The following is a 20,671-nucleotide window of genomic DNA, read 5'->3' as shown; positions in this document are numbered from 1 at the left end:
TCTCCTCCTCCTTTAAAAACATTTCTTGTATTTGCATTTTTGGTCACACAATTTTGACCAGTTTCAAAAAACGCCCCTCCCTCAGGGATTTATTGTGCTCTTGTCTTGAACCTCCTTACCTGAACATTGCTTTTTATCCTTGGAAAAGTAGAACGTGTTTATATCCAGAGATAAAATTCCTGGTTTTTTTCCCATTTTAAACACACAGACTCTAAAACTGATTGGCATGAACTCATCAGGGCGCTGCCAGCTCCCCCATCCTTTGGTTTGGCTGAGGTTTGACCCTTCGGCTCCGCATCCCAGGAGCCCTTCCATGGAGCAGGAATTCCATGGAGCAGAACGCAATCCCGTGCCTTTGTTTTTGTTCCCTTTTGGCGTTTTCCCCCCACTCTCAGTGCTCAGAGCCGGGATGTTACACAGCTCCTTAAAATTTCCTGGGGATGCCTCACGCTGGTGCCCAAATAACCCCGAGCCAATGAGCGCGGTGCGGGTGGAGCCAAAACTAAAACCCAAATGTCAATGAGAGGCTCGGCGAGCCCCGAGCTCCGAGCGCTCCTTCCCCGAACCCTCCGCGTTCAACTAAAACCCGAATGTCACTGAAAGGCTCGGCGAGCCCCGAGCCCAGCGCGCTCCTTCCCCGAACCCTCCGCGCTCTCCGGGGATGCCCAACGCCATGAATCTTTCATGAGCGGCCACAACAACACCGGCAGCATCTTCCCAGGGAATAGCAGAGCTTTGTGGCAGCGCTGCCGGATCCTCCTCCCGTGGATGATTCTCCTTTGGAGCTCAGCCCGCTGAGCGAGCTCCGCGATCCGCGCTCGGGGGATGCGCGCCCGTGGCCAGCGCTGAGCGCTCGCTGCTCGCCAGAACCGCAGCGATGACAACCAAGGAGCCTGGCCGGGAACTCGCCACTCCCGAGGCCGAGCTTTACATCAGGACTTTCAAGGAGCAGATGCATCTAGAGCTGGAGCTGCCCAAGCTGCCTGGGAACAGACCCACGTCGCCAAAGATTTCTCCTCGCAGCTCGCCCAGGAACTCTCCCTGCTTTTTCAGAAAGTTGTTGGTGAATAAAAGCATCCGCCAGCGCCGTCGCTTCACGGTGGCACACACATGGTAAGCTCAGCCGGGTTTAAACTGGGTTTAAACCGCGTTTAAAAGCAGCGGAGCTGCGGTCGGAGCTGGGGAGAAGGAGCGCGGTGAGCAGAGCACAAAAGCACCGGGGGATGCTGAGTGCGGGGCCTCGCTCTGCTCTCCGCCAGAAATCATCCCCGGGAACAAAGGCAGCTCCGGCAACTGCCCCGGGAGCCCGGGCTGCTGGGGGAGAGCCGGGGTTTTACTGCAGAGCTCGGGGTTTCATTGCACAGCTCGGGGTTTCATTGCAGAGCTCAGGGTTTCGTTGCACAGCCCGGGAATTCATTGCACAGCCCAGGGATTCTGTACAGAGCCCGAGAATTCATTGCGTGAGCTGAGGATTTATTTCGTAGCCCATTAGCTCATTTCAGAACCGATGGAATGATGTCAGAGCTCAGGAATTCATGACAGAGCCCAGGAATTCATCTCAGAGCCCATGAATTCAGTTTAGAACCCAGAGATTCATCTCAGAGCCCGTGAATTCATTTCAGAACCCAGAAATTCATCTCAGAGCCCATGAATTCAGTTTAGAACCCAGAGATTCATCTCAGAGCCCATGAATTTATTTCAGAATCCAGAAATTCATCTCAGAGCCCATGTATTCATTTCAGAACCCAGGAATTCATCTCAGAGCCCATGAATTCGGTTTAGAACCCAGGAGTTCATCTCAGAGCCCATGAATTCAGTTCAGAACCCAGGAGTTCATCTCAGAGTCCATGAATTCATCTTGGAACTCATATCAGAACCCAGGAATTCATATCAGAGCCCATCCATCCATTTCAGGACCTGTGAATTCATTTCAGGACCTGTGAATTCATTTCAAAACCCAGGAATTCATTTCACAGCCCATTTAGAACCCATTAATTCATTTCAGGACCGATGAATTCATCTCAGGACCCATGAATTCATTCCAGGACTCATTTCTGAGCCCATGAATTGATCTCAGGACTCATGAATTGATCTCAGGACCCATGAATTCATCTCAGAACACATTTCAGAGCCCATCAGTTCATTTCAGAGCCCAGGAATTCATTTCAGAGCCCAGGAATTCATCTCAGAGCCCAGGAACTCATCTCAGAGCCTTCAGGACACGTTTTTTTCTTCACTCTCTCAGCTCAGGGTGATTTGAGCAGGGCACTCTCGGTGGTAAATCCTGGAAAAAGCTTTCAGACAATTTTTGCTGGCTACAAATCTCCCTCCTTTCTGCCTTTTTTTCCAAGGGAATTCTGGCTGAGAGGTTTCTTCTCCCTTCCCACAAATCCCTAACCCCAAAGAGTCGCTCTGGGTGCCATTGCAGCTGGCTGGGGCTGCCTCTGAGGGTCACTCATCCTGCCTAAACCATAAACAAAGCAAAGGAGAAAACCCAGGAGGATCTCACTGGTTCATTTCTTGAATTTCCTCGCAGGATCCACCTTTAAATCCCAAAATATGCACCAGTTGAGTGTGGGAATTGAACCAGAAAACTTTGAGTAATGTGAATTTTAAAATCCCTCTTGGCATAACCATATATCCATTACTTTCCCATTCCTTTAAAATTCTGGAATCCTGCAGATTTCCTGCTTTTAGAAAATCTGTGGGGGTTTTTTTGTGGTGGTTGTTGTTGTTGTTGTTGTTGTTGTTTTTAATTCAAATCCAAGCAGTAATAACAACCTCAAGCTGGTTATGAGCTCCAGAATGTTCTTGGGGATTTTAATTGCTTGGAGTCACTGGTGTTTGGGGTTATTCACATTAATTCCCTGCAACATCTGTCGTGGGGCTCATGTGATCCCAGCAGCCTCTCCAGAGAAATGAGGGAAGCGTGGTCCAGCTGGGAATTAGGGGAGCAGCATGGGACCAGGCTCAGCATCTGTGGTGTTTGGTGAAAAAAACAATTCCAGTATTTCATTTGGAGATGGAGCTTGGATCAACTTGTGAAGGAGGTGGGATCCCTCTGAATGGTAAAAAAAGGGAAAATTTAGAGTCAATTTTTAGAAGTTTTTAATATCAGGTGGTTTGGAATTGGTTTAAGCTTAGATAAGAAAGAAGGAAATGTAGAAATTGAAAAAAAATCAGGGAATGGATCCATGGATCCATGCTGGGGTTTGTGGGATCTGGGGAATAAAGGGGCAGGGAATGGATCCATGGATCCATGCTGGGGTTTGTGGGATCTGGGGAATAAAGGGGGCAGGGAATGGATCCATGTTTGGGTATTATGGGATTTGGGGAATAAAGGGGCAGGGAATGGATCCATGCTGGGTTTGTGGGATCTGGGAAATAAAGGGGCAGGGAATGGATCCAATTTTGGGTTTTATGGGATCTGGGAAATAAAGGGGCAGGGAATGGATCTATGCTGGGTTTTATGGGATCTGGGAAATAAAAGGGGAAGGGAATGGCACAGCAGGGTCAAGGCAGGGAATGAATTCATGCTGGGTTTTGTGGGATCTGGGAAATAAAGGGGGCAGGGAATGAAGGGCAGAGAATGGATCCATGCTGGGGTTTGTGGGATCTGTAACTTTTCCAGCCTCATAACCAGGGAACTTCCTCACTCTGGGGCTGGTAAATCAGCATTTTCACCACATTGATGCTGTTGTTTGAAGAATCTTCTGCTCCTTTTTCTTATTTCCAGTTTTCTGCTTTTTCTCATTGCTTTTTCTCTTTGAAATTCTGGACTTTTCCAGGTGTTTTCCTGCTTTTCTGGCAATGCATGGCAATTTCCTTCTGCTGGAGTCTGTGTCACCACAGGCTGCTCCTGTATCCAGTCAGATCCTGCCCAGAAAAAAAGAGAAAAGCAAATGTTGAAGGGTATTTTTTGAAAGAATAAGGCCATGATTCAAGTGTTTCCATGATCCAAAGGATTCTTTTCCTCAGGGAAAGTTCTCACCATGCCCATGGCACCTGTGGCAGTCAGATCCCTGCCTGCTCCAACCCCTGCATCCCATCTCCAGGTGCCCCATTCCCAAAAAAGAGCAGCACAAAACTCTGGAGCTTTGGGATTTCTCCAGAGGTTTGGTGCTGATGGAGTTGATCAGATCCCTGAATTTCTCTGGAGGTTTGGTGCTGATAGAATTGATCAGATCCCTGATTGTCTGTGGTGATTGGTGCTGATAGAATTGATCAGATCCCTGATTTTCCCCAGAGGTTTGGTGCTGATAGAATTGATCAGATCCATGATTTTCCCCAGAGGTTTGGTGCTGATAGAATTGATCAGATCCATGAATTTCTCCAGAGGTTTGGTGCTGATAGAATTGATGAAATCCATGAATTTTTCCAGAGGTTTGGTGCTGGTAGAATTGATCAGATCCCTGATTTTCCCCAGACGTTTGGTGATGACAGAATTGATCAGATCCGTGAATTTTTCCAGAGGTTTGGTGCTGATAGAATTGATCAGATCCCTGATTTTCCCCAGAGGTTTGGTGCTGATAGAATTGATAAAATCCATGAATTTTTCCAGAGGTTTGGTGCTGGTAGAATTGATCAAATCCCTGATTTTCTCCAGAGGTTTGGTGCTGATGGAGTTGATCAGATCCCTGATTTTCTCTGTTGGTTTGGTGATGACAGAATTGATCAGATCCCTGATTTTCCCCAGAGGTTTGGTGCTGCTGGGATTGATCAGATTCATGAATTTCCCTGGAGGTTTGGTGCTGATGGAGTTGATCAGATCCATGAATTTCTCCAAAGGTTTGGTGATGACAGAATTGATCAGATCCATGAATTTCTCTGGAGGTTTGGTGCTGATAGAATGGGTCAGATCCATGATTGTCTTGGTTGGTTTGGTGATGACAGAATTGATCAGATCCCTGATTTTCTCCAGAGGTTTGGTGATGATGGGATTGATCAGATCCCTGATTTTCCCCAGAGGTTTGGTGCTGATAGAATTGATCAGATCCCTGATTTTCCCCAGAGGTTTGGTGCTGATGGAGTTGATCAGATCCCTGATTTTCCCCAGAGGTTTGGAGCTCATGGAGTTGATCAGATCCCTGATTTTCTCGAGGTTTGGCGCTGCTGGACAGCCCAGCTGCTCCTGCTCTCTCCCTGTTCCACCCCTGGTGTCCCACTGTGCTGAGCTGTCCCTGTCCTGTGCTGGCATTCCAGGATCCCAAATCCAAGCTCTCCTGGCCACCCCCTGCCAGGATTTGGCCAGGATTTGCTTCCCCCTGTGGGACAAACCCAGTCTGTCAGTGCTGAGTGTCTCAGAGGTCTTTTCCCACCCCGGTGATTCCGGGATTTTTCGGGATGCGCTCTTGGCGCTGTCTCCGCTCCTCTCCATATTTAGCAGGATGCACTCCCATTTCCCAGTGTTGGAAACACCCTGGCTGTGCTTTGATGAGCTGCTCTGCTTGTGTTTCTCACCCTCTGTTGATGTGATTTCGAGCTTCTTTTCCCACTTTGGATAAAAGCAGGATGATTCCTCTGTTCCTGCCGTTCCTCTTCCAGGCTGGGGCTGGGATTGGACACGTTGTGTTGCTCAATTCTCCACAGAAACTTCCAGGAGAAACAAACTGAAAAGGGAGTAGGGAAAAGGATGGGGGGAAAACCAGAAGGGTTCCTCACTTTATCTCAGCTGAGTGTGTTCTCCCATCTGTCTCCATCTGAGGAGAATTCCTCAGCAGCCGGAGGAGGGATCGCGAGGGACACGGAGGTGAGAGGAGACAGAAAGGAGCCCACACAGCCAGCACAGAACCAGCTGTGCCATCCCTGCATCTGCTCCCTCCAGGGAAATTGGCTCCCAGCCCTGGCTGAATCCATGGAAAACAGAAAGGAGCAACTTCCCTCATCCCCCAGCCACATATGTGGGGAAAGATGGTGTTAAAATAGAGCCCAGCTGTTGGAAATTCCAGGAAAATGCACCAGATCCTTGGATTAATAATTGGAGTTTGGTGGATTCAGCATTCCCTGGGAAGGGGAGAGAGGAAGGGAGCAGATTCCTGCTCAGAGAAATGATTTCTGGAGTTTTAATACCTTTAAATAGCTTTTAATGCCTTGGAATAAATTTTAAACCCTTGAAATGAGTTTTTTAATGTTTGCAGTGTCCAAATCTCTGAGGAATAAACATTCCCAAGAGAATCCCTGGACTCCAACCCTCCCACTGGGCTCAGAAGTGAAATTTTCTGTGGCCAAAGGGTTTCTCCAGGAGGTTTTGCTGCTGGATTTGGCTTTGTTGGAAGTGTTGATGTGTGGAGCTTCTCTCGTGGCAGGATCCCCACATTTGGGATGTGTTTTTGGGCTGTGTTTTTGGGATGTGCACTTGGCTGCTCTGGGCTCCTCTTGGCTGCCAGGACAGACTGTGGCAGACACATTTCAGCTTTATCATCATTTAGGCACTGTGGGGTGGCTTCACTGCACATCTCCACATTCCTTGATCCTTTTTTTGGGGTTTTTTTTTTGGTCATTTTTTAGCTTTTTTGGTTCTGAATTATCCCAGTGTTTTCTTTGGATTGTCCAGGGGTTCCACAGGGATCAGGGGATGGTGGAATCATAAACCCAGGATGGTTTGGGATGAGAAAAATCCCCAAAAAAATCCTCCCACCCCACCCCTGCCGTGGGCAGGGACATTTTCCAGCATCCCAGCTTGCTCCAGGCTGTCTCCAGCCTCTTCCAATGGATCACATAAAAAATATCCTGGAAACATCAACTTGAGGCTGTTCCCTCTGCTCCTGTCCCTGTTCTGGAGCAGATCCCAAATCCCCCCCTGGCTGCCCCTCCTGTCAGGGAGTTGTGCAGATCCAGATCCCTCCTGAGCCTCCTTTTCTCCCTTTTTTTTTCCCCCTATTTTTTTTCTGTATTAAAATGTTTTGTGCTGCAGCTCCATTTCCAAAAGCTTTAGTGAACCCTGCAGGTAAAAACTGCAGAGTGATGGAGAACTTCATTTGGTGAAAGTTGCCTTCCCTAACAATAACAGAAAATTAGCTTTTCCATGTTATTGGATTCATTATTCCTGAGCTAAGTGGAGAGGCTGAGCCTGGTCTATTTTGGAGCCCATTCCACAAAAATGAGTTTTAAGGGAACTCAGCAACATCCAAAGGCATCCAGACCTTGTAAGTTCAAAGGTATTTTCAGATTTCTGTCCCTTAAAACATCCCAGGAAGACAAATTATGCTTTATTGATTGCAGTTAATGCAGCAAACCTTGGGAAGGTGGACAGGCTGGAATTCTGGGGGGGACTGGGTTGGACTGGTTGGACTGGGTTGGACTGGGTGATCCCTGTGGGTCCCTTCCTGCTCAGGGGATCCTCTGATTTTATCCTGCTTGGATAAACAATCCTCTTGCTTGTCCAGGCATTCTTTTATCCTGTGTTTATTTTCTGAGGAGGGTGGAATAAAAAATGGAAAAGCATCAAATATTAAATGTGGAATTTCGAGAAGGGGTTGGCAAGGAGCACAGGACAAAGCAAAGAGAGAAAAAGGGAGAAGGGCAAGGAAATGCAGCTCTGAAATTTGGGGAAAATAAGGAAAATTCACAGCCTGAGAAACTCGTGTTCCTCATCCTGCCTTGTCTCCAAAACCTGGGAATTTATCCTGGGATTGCTGATGGACCTTGGAGTGCTGGGCAGCATTTTCTGTTTGAATTTTTCCTTAGTGGCTGACTGAGGGAGGAAAGTTTAGAAAGCAAATGGCAATTACAGAGCTGGGATCACTCTGAATGAATGATGGCAAGAGCTGAGTGTCCAAAGCTTTCTCCTGTCCTTAGGGAATTGTCCTTTCAAACATGGATTGGCAGACTGGCTCCACTTAGCAGACTGTTCTGTGGAGCTGCTGGGGGTCAGGGCTGGGACAGGAGGACAAATGGCCCTGCTGTCACCTCCCCCATGGGCTGCTGGTGCTCCCCTTCTCCAGGAGCTTCCTGCTGGATCAAAGCCCTGGATCTGTTTGGAAAGAAGCTCAGGGAGAGGTCAGGGTGTGCTCAGAAATGTTTGGTGTTGTTTGGTATCAGTTTCGTCTGGAGCCTCCTTCAGCCCCACAGGACAGGGATAAAAGCAGCAAATGGATTTCTGAGGCAGAGCCAGGGACAGCATTTATGGATTTGGTTTTCCTCTCGAAGGCAGCTGGGAACAAAAGAGGAATTCTGTCCTCACCACAGAAAATCCCACAAAAACCTCAGACAACTCCACTGTCCTGGAGCTGATATTTGGCAGACAAATATCCGTGGGTTTGGAGAGGAATCCATGAGGAACAATCCAGGACTGAGATCCAGGTGATCCCGTTGGGAAATGGTGAGGAAGGAAGAGGAGGGAGAGGTGGGGCAGGAGGGGGAGGATCAGGGGAGTGAGAGCTGGGTGAGGAGCAGCCCCAGCCCGTACAAACCTGCTCTGGGAGGGTTTCCCTGCACTCCAGGGTCTTGGCAAGCTCCAGGCTGGGATCCAGACTCAGCTGCTGCCAGACTTTCCACCTTTTTCTTCCCTACAAACACAAGGTTCTCTTCTCCCACCCTGCCTCCAACATGAGCACCTTCCCCAATCACCCAGACTCCAGACTTGGGTTTTTCCAGCAGAGGTTGATGGAAATCTGCTCTGCTGCACTTCCAGGCTGCCTCCAGAAGGAAGGAGAAAAACCCTGAAATGTCAGCCCTGGCTATTTTTACAGCCTTTCCCAGGAAGCAGCTCCAGCTTTGTCATCTGCATCCCAGTCAGGATCTGTCAGAGCTGATGGTCCCTGTTTGTCTTGGCCTTGGCACTTGTTGTTTTACAGGGAAAAAAGTTCTTGTGGCACCGTGTGAGTGCCTCACTTGGTCATTCCTGGGGATGGGAATCATCCTCAGCCGTGCTTGGAGTGCAGCAGGAGGTTTGGGAATGGCTGTGAAGCTTTGCATTGGGATTTTGTGGGTTTGAGTTCTGTACATTACAGAGTCCTGCAGGGGTTGGGAGGGACCTTAAAGCTCATTCCATGGGCAGGGACACCTCCAGTATCCCCTCCAGTATCCCAGTATCCCCTCCAGTATACCACGACACCCTCCAGTATCCTCTCCCAGTATCCCAGGATCCCCTCCAGTATCCCAGGACACCCTCCAGCATCCCCTCCCAGTATCCCAGTATCCCCTCTAGTATCCCAGGATCTCCTCCAGTATCTCAGGACACCCTCCAGTATCCCAGGGTACCTTCCTGTATCCCCTCCAGTATCCCCTCCAGTATCCCCTCCAGTATCCCCTCCAGTATCTCCTCCCAGTATCCCAGGACACCCTCCAGTATCCCAGTATCCCATCCCAGTATCCCAGTATCCCCTCCAGTATCCCCTCCCAGTATCCTCTCCAATATCCCAGTATCCCCTCCAGTATCCCATCCCAGTATCCCAGGATCCCCTCCCAGTATCCCAGGACACCCTCCAGTATCCCATCCCAGTATCCCAGGATCCTCTCTAGTATCCCCTCCCAGTATTCCCTCCAGTATCCCCTCCCAGTATCCCAGGATCCCCTCCAGTATCTCAGGACACCTTCCAGTATTCCAGGACACCCTTCAATATCCCAGTATCCCCCCAGTATCCCCTCCAGTATCCCATCCCAGTATCCCCTCCAGTATCCCAGCTGCTCTTCCAGCCCATCCTTGAACAGTTCCACGGGGAGTCCCCACCCTGGGATCCCTTGGCAACACCCAGCAGGTCTCCAGGGAGGGGGAAGGAAAAAACGTCAGGGCTCTGTGGGGTGGGATTCCCTCCTGAGAGCTTGTTCTGGGGTTTTTATTTCCATTGTTGGGAGTTCTCATTTCCCACTTGGACAGGGCTCTGTGGGGTGGGAATCCCTCCTGAGAGCTTATGCTGGGGTTTTTATTTCCATTGTTGGGAGTTCTCATTTCCCACTTGGACAGGGAGCACTGGGAATCGCCCCCAGCCGGGCTCCAGGTGGGCTCAGAGCAGCAGAAATTCATGGAAAGGGTTTCAATTGATGTTAATCACAGAGCAAAACCTGAAAAATATTGTGAATTAAACTCGTGGATCTATTGTGTAATAACAGATGGAAAAATGAGGAGTTCTCCTCGTGGGCTGGGCTGACAATGGGGTTATCAGAGAATTCCTGTCAATCCCAGCCTGGATCACTCATCCCATCCCTTCTGCCACTGGACACCATTCTCACCCAAATACCATTCACACCCCCATTTCAGAGCTGACTTTTTATTAATTTGACCATTAATTAATTTATTTTCACTTATTATTTAAATCTCAAAAGCGCAATGAAATGGAAAACCAGGATTTGCTTCAGTGCTGGAAGGGAGGAGAGGAAAATCAGTGGGACTTGATCTTAGAGGTCTTTTCCAACATTTCTGACCAGGAAATAATCAAACACAATCATTAGAGTTGCTTTATTAATGGTCTAAATAATGAGGATGGAAACAAGCTCAGAAATATTTGGGGTCGATATTTTAAATACTCATTTGGAGTTTTGTGCATGGCAACATGAGAGAAATATTCACAGATCTCAAAGAGATGGAATTTATGAATTAAAATTGACAAAACCAGAGGAGAAAATAATGAAGCACAATAATTAGAATTGCTTTATTAACAGTGTAAATAATGAGGATGGAAACAAGCTCAGAAATATTTGAGGTTGATATTTTAAATACTCATTTGGAGTTTTGTGCATGGCAACACGAGAGAAATATTCACAAATCTTGAAGAGATGGAATTTATGAATTAAAATTGACAAAACTGGAGTGGACTGGGGGTAACTGCAGAGGTCAAGCTGGAGATTCAAATCTCAGGAATTTCGTTGTCTCTTGGTTGGGTTTTGTATTTATTTACTGCTTTTATTTGTATTTTATTGTTAAAAATTCAATTTTCGAGTTGCTCAGGAGAAATTGCTCTCCTTAACCAGCTCTTGGCTTATTTCTCATTTCTCTAAATGAAGGCAAAGAGAAAGAAATCCGAATTATTTCAGTGCTTCACAGCAGCCGTTCCGTGTGCAATCAACACCCTGGGTGGGTTCAGCAGCAATTTGGGGATGAATGGCAGCAGCCACTGTCACCTCCCAGTTCCTGATGGATTTGGGGATGGCAGCCACTGTCACCTCCCAGTTCTCTGTTGGATTTAGGGAGCCACTGTCACCTCCCAGTTCCTGCTTGGATTTGGGGATTGCAGCCACTGTCACCTCCCAGTTCTTGCTGGGATTTGAGGATGGCAGCAGCCACTGTCACCTCCCAGTTTGGATTCAGGGATGGCAGCAGCCACTGTCACCTCCCAGTTCCTGCCTGGATTTGGGGATTGCAGCCACTGTCACCTCCCAGTTCCCTGTTGGATTTAGGGATTGCAGCCACTGTCACCTCCCAGTTCCCTGTTGGATTTGGGGATTGCAGCCACTGTCCCCTCCCAGTTCCCTGTTGGATTTGGGGATTGCAGCCACTGTCACCTCCCAGTTCCCTGCTCCGGGGACCGGTGACACAAACTGGGAATGGCACTGCCCCAGGCAAAGCAGCCCCTGCTGGATTTTGCAGAGATCACAGGCTGAGCTCCAATTTGCCTTTCACTTCCATTCATGGCTCAAGGAAAGGGAAGAGAAGGAACTGAAGCACATTATTAAATGTGCTTTTTAGCCCGGGAGCACTCCAGGCAAAAGTCGGGATGCCTTAAGGAATCTCTGAGGGGAAAGAAAAAAATAAAAAGTGGTGTTTAGAGAGAAAAATCGAATATTTAATGTGGTTTTGTTCAGTTTAAAACGGCTGGGGGCTCGGGGAGAGCATTTGGCTAAATAGCTGATGAATAATTCAGGGTCACTAATTTAGGAACTCTGTCATATAGATGAAAATCCAGCTGTAAACAGAGAGAATAAACAGCCAGCATTTAACTAAACATTTAACAATTCAGGGGTGGCAGCCTGTGGACCTTTGAAGGGCACCAGCTCTTGGCTGAGAGAGGGACAGTTTAATTAGCATGGATTATTTTAGTAGTCAATATTAAAATCTCTCCCCAGAAGCTGTAATTCTAATTCCATAAGGTTATTATATTCCTAAAACTCCAGGATTTATGGGAGGGAAAGTTTGGATCCAAGCACAGAAGGGGAATTTCAGGAGCTCCTCTCCCGTGGAATGGTTTTGTTAATCCAAATATCTGAGACATTTTTGATGCTGCCCTCTGCCAGGCCTGCCAAAACAAAGGGAAGGATGTTCCCAGCCTTAATTAACAAGATTAACAACTACAATTACCACAGAGAAAGGTTAAAAAGAGATAGGAGAGATAAAAGCAAATCTCCACGAGGGACAGGAATGAAAGCAGGGATGGAAATGTTCAATCCTGGCAGCAGCAGCCACACATCCAGATGCTTTTCCCAGCTCCAAGTGCCCCATTTCCATCCTGGAGCTCTTGATCTGCCTTTGCAGGAGCTGAAATTCTGCATTTCAAAGGCAGAGCAGGAATTCCTGAGACGTGCAGAACAGAGGATTCTGTCGTGTGTCACCTTTCCAGGCACCAACACCTCTGAGGCATTTGGGATTTGCAGGGATGCAGAAATCTCCAGAAAATGTTTGTTGTGCTTGAAAGTAACCCTTTAGTTCCCATTCCAGAGTGATCCCAGGGCAGGGAATTATCTGATATTCCCATTACCTGATGTTCCCATTGACAGATAACCCTTAGTTCCCATTCCAGTGTGATCCCAGTAGGGAATTTCCTGATGTTCCCATTAACAAATAACCCTTTAATTCCCATTCCAGTGTGATCCCAGTGTAGGGAATTATCTGATACTGCTATTCACAAATAACTTTATTTCCCATTTCAATGTGATCCCATTAGGGAATTTCCTGATGTTCCCATTAACAAATAACCCTTTAATTCCCATTCCAGTGTGATCCCAGTGTAGGGAATTATCTGATACTGCTATTCACAAACAACTCTTTATTTTATATAACTTTATGTATATCTATAACTCTTTGCATCCCTCTACCTGATGTTCCCATTGACAAATAATCCTTTAGTTCCCATTCCAGACTGATTCTAGGGTAAGGAATTATCTAATATTGTTATTGACAAATAACTCTTTATTTTATATATATATAACTTTATATATGTATATAACTCTTTGCATTCTTCTACCTGATGTTCCCATTGACAAATAACTCTTTATTTCCCATTTCAGTGTGATCCCAGTAGGGAATTTCCTGATGTTCCCATTGACAAATAACTCTTTATTTCCCATTCCAGACTGATTCTAGGGTAAAGAATTACCTGATGCTTCTATTCACAAATAACTCTTTATTTTATACATATATAACTTTATATATATATATAAAACTCTTTGCATTCTTCTACCTGATGTTCCCATTGACAAATAATCCTTTATTTCCCATTCCAGTTTATCTCAGGGTAGGGAATTATCTGATATTCCTATTGGACAAATCACTTTTATTTCCCATTCCAGTCTGATCCCACTGTAGGGAATTATCTGCTATTCCCATTTGGGAATCCTGTAGTTTGTAAGAATTAAGTGGATGTTCTTTCTCCAAGGGAGAACTGCTCCAAAAATCCCAGCTAATTTTACCTGAGACCAAAAAAAAAAAAAAAACAATGATTACTTAGAATTCCAGGGCTGTCCCTTCAGTGGCCTTTTTTGGGGACAGACATCTCCTTCAAATCCCTTTTTCCTTGATTTTTGCTGCTCCAGCGGTGGCTTTGGGGTGAAATTTCATTGATTTGTTGATTTAGATGGGGTTGTTTTTTTTTTTGTTTTTTTTTTTTGAGGCTCTGCTCTTCCACAGGGCTTGTCCTGGGAGCTGGGCTGGGAGGATTTTGTGGTGCAAAATCGACCTGTGCAGCTGCACACTCTGAACTCAATTGATGTGAAAACTGGGACTGGTTTTGTCACCAATAATTCCTGCCTCGAGCAGGACATTAAAGAGGACAAATGAACTCAAAACAAAACCACCACCAACCACCACATTTTTTTTATTTGACTTCCTGAATATTCAATTAACTGCTGACAGAGATTTTTGGGGGTAGATTGGATTGGGGCTGGATTTGAAATGAAGCTTTTGTGGGTTTATTTTGCATGCAGGAAAGATCCTGCCCGATTTTGAAAAGGTCACCACCGTTAATCATTTCAGGAAGGCAAGAAAATATTCGAGTAATGACTCAACTGAAAGGAATAACCAAGATTAAAAGCTTCTTACTGCTTAATAACTGTGATCTCGATTAATTCATGGTTTTGTGACAAAGGCTCAATTATGGACTTGAAAAATATCTTTTTTTGGCGGGTTGTTATTTGGTTTTAACGTTTTTTTGGCTCGATTCCACAATTTAAAAATTGGAGATTGATGAGAAAAAGGAATAACAGGTACCTGGTGCAGCCATTCCTGATCTGGAATGGTCACAAATGCATTTTGCATTTGGGGATGGAAAAATTGTCCCAGGTCTCACAGGAACGAGATCCTGTTTTCATTCTCAGGCTGCTTCATTTGATAATTTATTTATTTTAGTCATCCTTTCAAAGGGATTTTTGAAAATGATCCATCAGGTTTGCATAGAGCTCGGGATTTCTGTTAAATAGGATGTATGGATATAACACAAATAGATAAAAATATAACACAGACAGAGGATTGACCATCTTTGAAGGAATTCTGAGTTCCTTGTTCTGGTTTTCCTTCCCCTCACCCCAAAGTCTGGGATTCCTGGCTGAATACTGAAGGATTTATCAACACAGCATTCATATATTGTGTTTTTTATTATCTACCCTGTGTTTAAATGTATTTTTAATACACCAAATGATCAGCACTGTTCACATTTAGTAAATACAGTGATCTAGGAGGGTTTTGTTTTGATAATCCACACTTCTATCCTGCATTTCATTCCATTATTCCTGGTAATACTTCTATCTTTTACTGCTCTAAGATGATTTTTTTTCTTTTTTTTTTTTTATTAATACCTGCAAACAAATGTTGACAATCACCATAACTATTTTAGCTAAAAGAGGCCAGTTTTCTTATCTTAATCCTTCTGTGTTCTAATCCCATGGGGGTTTAATGCTGCTTTTTTATTTCCTTTCAAACCCATCTGGTTTCTCACACCCATTTCAGGTGTGAGCGTTGAATTCCCGTGCCTGGAGCATCCCCCTTGTGCTCATTTCTCCTGATAAACGAGGGAATTTGGAATTCTTCAGACACATGATCCAAAGAATCCAATTTCATCCCAGTGTCCTGCTGCTCCTGCATCTCCCTAATGCATTTTCCTGCAGACAATTTGTTTAGCTGAGGATTTAATCAGCTGGAACATCTATTTTTGATCCTGCTTTCACCAGGCCTCACAGGGAGCAGATGAATTTGCACTCAAGCCGAGGTGAAAAATGTCACATTTCTAAGTTTGTTTGATTTTTAGAGTTATGAAGTGCATCTTCATTTTTTAAAAATATTTTTAAGGCCCTGGTTGGAGCTTTTTTCCCTTGTTGCACTGCTCTAATCCTTGGCTGAACTGGTTTGGATTGGTGGGACACGTGTGGGCCTTGGATTTACATTCCCTGCACAGAATTAATCTCCAGGTCATCAGCTGGAGTCTCCTGAGGACAGAGCAGGGGGAATTTTCTGTCCTGGGTATTTCTGAATTTCAGGGGCTTCAGCAGCACCTGGTGCTGGCTGTTGTCCCTCTTCCCTTTCCATGAAATATTTCTGTTTCACTGGGAGCACCCAGGGGAAGGGACAGCACTGTCCAAATGATGTCTTAGGAGTCTGGCTTTTCTATTTTTCAGTTATTTGTGTCATTCTCTAGTGTAGAACTAAACTCCATACCCAGTGTGAGCTGCTGCTTTCCCATTTTGGTCAGACACAACAATTCCTCTCCAAGGGAATCAAGGACTCCTCACTGCCTCTGAGAAATGTAAATAAAAGTGAGTTTGGGCAGCAAACTTGGGGTAAATGACTTCATTACCTGAAGCTGTAATTGGGAGTTTAACCCCCAATATGCAGATGGACCAAATTATAAAAGTGTGGAAACTCTGCCCCATTGTGCATTTTGGGTGGAGCCCCTTGGGGAGGCTCTGTGTGCCCAAAATGTCCCTGAAGGCCCTTCAATCAACAGAACCACTTTTTATTCTTGTAATTCTGCTGGCCTCTGTTTGTAGAGAATCCCAAAAAAGCAGCACTGGTGTCCCAGTGCCGTGGTGGCACTGGTCTGCACTGGGCAGCACTGGGCAGCACTGGGCAGCACTGGTCTGTGCTGGTCTGTACTGGTCTGTACTGGTCAGCACTGGCAGCACTGGTCTGTACTGGTCTGTACTGGTCAGCACTGGTCTGTACTGGTCTGTACTGGTCAGCACTGGTCTGTACTGGTCAGCACTGGTCTGTACTGGTCTGCACTGGTCTGTACTGGTCTGCACTGGGCAGCACTGGTCTGTACTGGTCAGCACTGGTCTGTACTGGTCTGTACTGGTCAGCATTGGTCTGTACTGGTCAGCACTGGCAGCACTGGTCTGTACTGGTCAGCACTGGTCTGTACTGGTCTGCACTGGTCTGTACTGGTCTGCACTGGGCAGCACTGGGCGGCACTGGTCTGTACTGGTCAGCACTGGTCTGTACTGGTCAGCACTGGTTTGTACTGGTCTGTACTGGTCAGCACTGGTCTGTACTGGTCTGTACTGGTCTGTACTGGTCAGCACTGGCAGCACTGGTCAGCACTGGTCTGTACTGGTCTGTACTGGTCAGCACTGGTCTGTACTGGTCAGCACTGGTCTATACTGGTCAGCACTGGTCTGTACTGGTCAGCACTGGTCAGCACTGGTCTGTACTAGTCAGTACTGGTCAGCACTGGTCTGTACTGGTCAGTACTGGTCAGCACTGATCTGTACTGGTCAGCACTGGTCAGCACTGGTCAGCACTGGTCTGTACTGGTCAGCACTGGTCAGCACTGGTCAGCACTGGTCTATACTGGTCTGTATTGGTCAGACTGGCAGCACTGGCAGCACTGGTCTGTATTGGTCTGTACTGGTCTGTACTGGTCAGCACTGGTCTGTACTGGTCAGCACTGGTCTGTACTGGTCAGCACTGGTCAGCACTGGTCAGCACTGGTCTATACTGGTCTGTATTGGTCAGACTGGCAGCACTGGCAGCACTGGTCTGTATTGGTCTGTACTGGTCAGCACTGGTCAGCACTGGTCTGTACTGGTCAGCACTGGTCTGTACTGGTCAGCACTGGTCTATACTGGTCAGCACTGGTCTGTACTGGTCTGTACTGGTCAGACTGGCAGCACTGGCAGCACTGGTCTGTACTGGTCTGTACTGGTCAGCACTGGTCTGTACTGGTCAGCACTGGTCTGTACTGGTCAGCACTGGTCTGTACTGGTCTGTACTGGTCTGTACTGGTCAGACTGGCAGCACTGGAGGTGCTCTTGGCTGTGTTTGTGGGGTTTTTTTGGGTTTTCTTTTCTGGCAAACCAATACTCCAGGGCTCCACGCTGGGTTTGAAGCAGGAGCAGACCCAGCCCAGTAATTACACCCAAAAATGTTCAGGCTCATCTCCTGTTGTTAATTGGGTTTTGGTCCCCTAATGAGCCCCCCGTGGATAATTCTGTGGAACAGAGCAGTGTGATCACTTTATTTCTTCATTCTCAAAATGGTTTTGTATGGAGCCACCTGTGATTCCTGACAGTGGTTTGGAATTTGGAGAGCTGCATTTGATGAGTTTGGGAAAACAATTTCCAATTTCCTTCAATTAATGCGTTAAATTTCAGTGGCTGAGAATATCCGTGGAGTGTTCTGATGGAGCACAAGTGAAAATTGTTCCAGTTTTGTTGCTGAAATAAGAATTGGAAATGTAGCCACTCCAAATTTTGAGTTCTTGTGTGGTTGAGGGCAGTTGATCTCTGATAAAAACGAGGCTGAAACCCTGGAATTTCCAACAGAAATCCCAAATCTTTGTTTTGCTTCCAGCCCAAATTGGCCAAGGGTTTTTTCTGTGTCCATGGAACTCAGCACAGCACGAGGGGAACCTGCAGCTTCCACAATTTCTTTATTTAGGATGCTCACAGTCATCCCATTAATTCTTTTTGGGATTTCAGTAGTTTTTCCCTGATGGAATTACAAATATTGCAGATAGAAATGATTGATTTGTATCTGAGGGGTGTTTGGGGAATGGTGTGGTCAGGATTTATGGGCACTGAGTGGATCTGGTTTGATCAAAACCATGGAAAAAAGATTTATGGAAACTCCCTTGGACCTAACCACAATTAGCAGGCTCTGGTTGGAATTATGATGGGAAAAAAGAGGGGAAGGATATGGAATTTGGAGATTTCTGCCTCCTTTGGGCTTCTGATCACACCCAGAGTGGGAAATTTCCTCTTCTTGGAGATGTCACCATCCCATTGTTTTGTGTGGGATTTTTGATTCTCATAATTTGGGATTTATGATGGGGAAGGATCTGGAATTTAGAGATTTCTGCTTCCTCTTGTTTGCTGATCGTACCCAAAGTGGGGAATTTCCTCTTCCCGGAGGAGTGACCATCCCATTGTTGTTTCCATGGGATTTCTCATAATTTGGGAATTATGATGGGAAAAAAAGAGGGGTAGGATGTGGAATTAGGAGGTTCCTCTTGGTTGCTGATCACACCCAGAGTGGGGAATTTCCTCTTCCTGGAGGAATGGCCATCCCATTGTTGTTTCCATGGGATTTCTCATAATTTGGGATTTATGATGGGGAAGGATATGGAATTTGGAGATTTCTGCCTCCTCTTGATTGCTGATCGTACCCAGAATGGGGAATTTCCTCTTCCTGGAGGAATGACCATCCCATTGTTGTTTCCATGGGATTTTGGGACTCTCTGCAGACCCCTGGCAGGTGAAGCTGCTCCTGTGCAGACCCCACCTGGGAGCTGTGGGGATTCTGGAGTCACCAGGGATTGATTCCCCCTGCTCTGAGCACATCCACGGCTCGTTTTTCCCTTTGAGGAGCATGACTGTTGGATGATTCACGGCTGCTTTCTACGAGGCATTCCAGCCAGGAATCACAATCACAGCGCTCCTGTTGCTGCTTGTTTACCGCAGCAAACATCCAGAACACAAATTGGAATTCATTAATCTGCCTGCATCGGCCCAATTAGAATTGTTAAATTAATTTTCGGGGGTTTTGAGCCAATTTCATGGGGATGATCTTGGTGTGCACATCACACTTCAGCACTGGCCTTGTGCTGAGAGCTGAGCTGCTTTGATGCTGAAATCTTGATTTTAGGCCAGCAGAGAGGATGGATATATTTGCCTCCAGCACTAAAAAAGAATTGTTTTGTGCTTTGTAATCTGTTACAACAACAATTTGCTTCTTCTTGCAATGCATCTTTTCATTTGGCTGGCTGAGCAGTATTTTCATTTGTAACCTCTGTGTCCAGAATGGAAAATGCACCATCAGAGCAGCCTGAGGAAACACCCTCAGAGCAAATAATTTGCATTTTCACAGCTTAATTTTAGGAGGTGCTACAGAACTTTGCTGTGAAAAAAAAGTGTGGCAGACAGGAAGAAGCAAAGTAAGATTTTCGTCAGAAAAGAAACAGAGGCAGAAATAGCAAAACAACAGGGGAGATTTAAAAATTGGTATTATTTACTCTCCAGGCAGTTGCTTTCTCTTAGTTCCATGAAAATTGCAGGAGAGGGAAACTTCTTCCCATTTAGGGCAAGGAATAATTGCCAAACCTGCAGCAAGGGATGCAGTGAGGATTTGGGGAAGCTTTGAGGGAGGATGGGGAGGAGCTGAGCCCCAATCCCCGGGCAGGATCCGAGGTCTCGAGCCTGAATCCTTTGCTGAGCGAGGCTGGGAACTTTTGGATTCATTAGGACTGGCTTTGGAGGGTGGGAAGAGATCAGAACATTCTGGAAATGTTGCTCCCAGCAGTGGGAATTGCAGGGAAGATCTGTGGGGAACTGAGGGAATTGATGGAGATGTTTTGGGAGGGATCTCAGGGATTGTCCAGTCCCCCCCCTGTCCCAGCTCCAGCCTGGCCTTGGACATTCCAGGGATCCAGGGCAGCCACAGCTGCTCTGAGAATTCCATCCCAACCAGGAATTCCTTCTCCAAATCCCCCTTTTTCCAGCCTGAACCCATTCCCTGTGTCCTGTCCCTCCACCCCTTGTCCCAAATCCCTCTCCAGATTTTTTTTTAAGCCATTCCATGCCCTAAAAAGCCACCCCATAACAATGTAGTACAAACACTAAAACAACAGCTCTGAACACAAAAGAACATTTCTTTTAAAAACCGTTACTCATTTATCTATTTAAAGACTTTTTTTTTTTATGCAGGTGAGTACAAATCTCGTTGTACTCCATAAATGCAGGGAAGAGGAGGCTCTGGCAGCAGTGCCAGCGTGTTCTGGCAGCTGCACTCCACCTCCCACCTCTGCCTCTCCAGGCTTTGTTGGCCCACAGGACTCCCAAGGAATCAAATCTCTGGATCTGCTCTAAAAAAAGCTGGAGAGGGTTAAAGTGCAGTGGGAGGGGAGGATTGGAGCAGTCACATCCCTGCTTTCCTGGGTTTTTTTCCTGTAAAAATCGTGGTTTTGGTGAATTTGTCGTGTCAGAGAGGCTGATTAGTCACTGTAATTAAAGCTTGATACTCCCTGGGAGGGCAAAAGTTCCCTGATTTCTGTGTGTGTTGTTTGAACTGCGGGCCAGGGAGGGAAATAATTGC

At 46.4% G+C, this 20,671-nt stretch overlaps 1 protein-coding gene across 2 annotated transcripts in view; it reads left to right on the top strand.

Moving 5' to 3' along the window:
• PDE4B (phosphodiesterase 4B) overlaps positions 1 to 20,671 on the top strand; it is a 187,864-nt gene that overhangs the window by 38,552 nt on the left and 128,641 nt on the right. The window contains exon 1 of one of the 2 annotated variants that reach the window (XM_033067178.2): positions 583 to 1,113. The exons of the other annotated variant lie outside the window; for it this stretch is intronic. Coding sequence (XP_032923069.1) covers positions 878 to 1,113 — 236 coding nt within the window. The 5' untranslated portion in view covers positions 583 to 877. Of the gene's footprint in view, positions 1 to 582; positions 1,114 to 20,671 lie in introns of those variants that run through there. 2 annotated transcript variants of the gene reach the window in all.

The sequence above is a fragment of the Catharus ustulatus genome, chromosome 9 (assembly GCF_009819885.2).
Source record: "Catharus ustulatus isolate bCatUst1 chromosome 9, bCatUst1.pri.v2, whole genome shotgun sequence".
NCBI classification, from domain to species: domain Eukaryota; kingdom Metazoa; phylum Chordata; class Aves; order Passeriformes; family Turdidae; genus Catharus; species Catharus ustulatus.
Note: the sequence above shows the minus strand (reverse complement) of the source record. Positions and strands in the feature narration are given on the sequence as shown.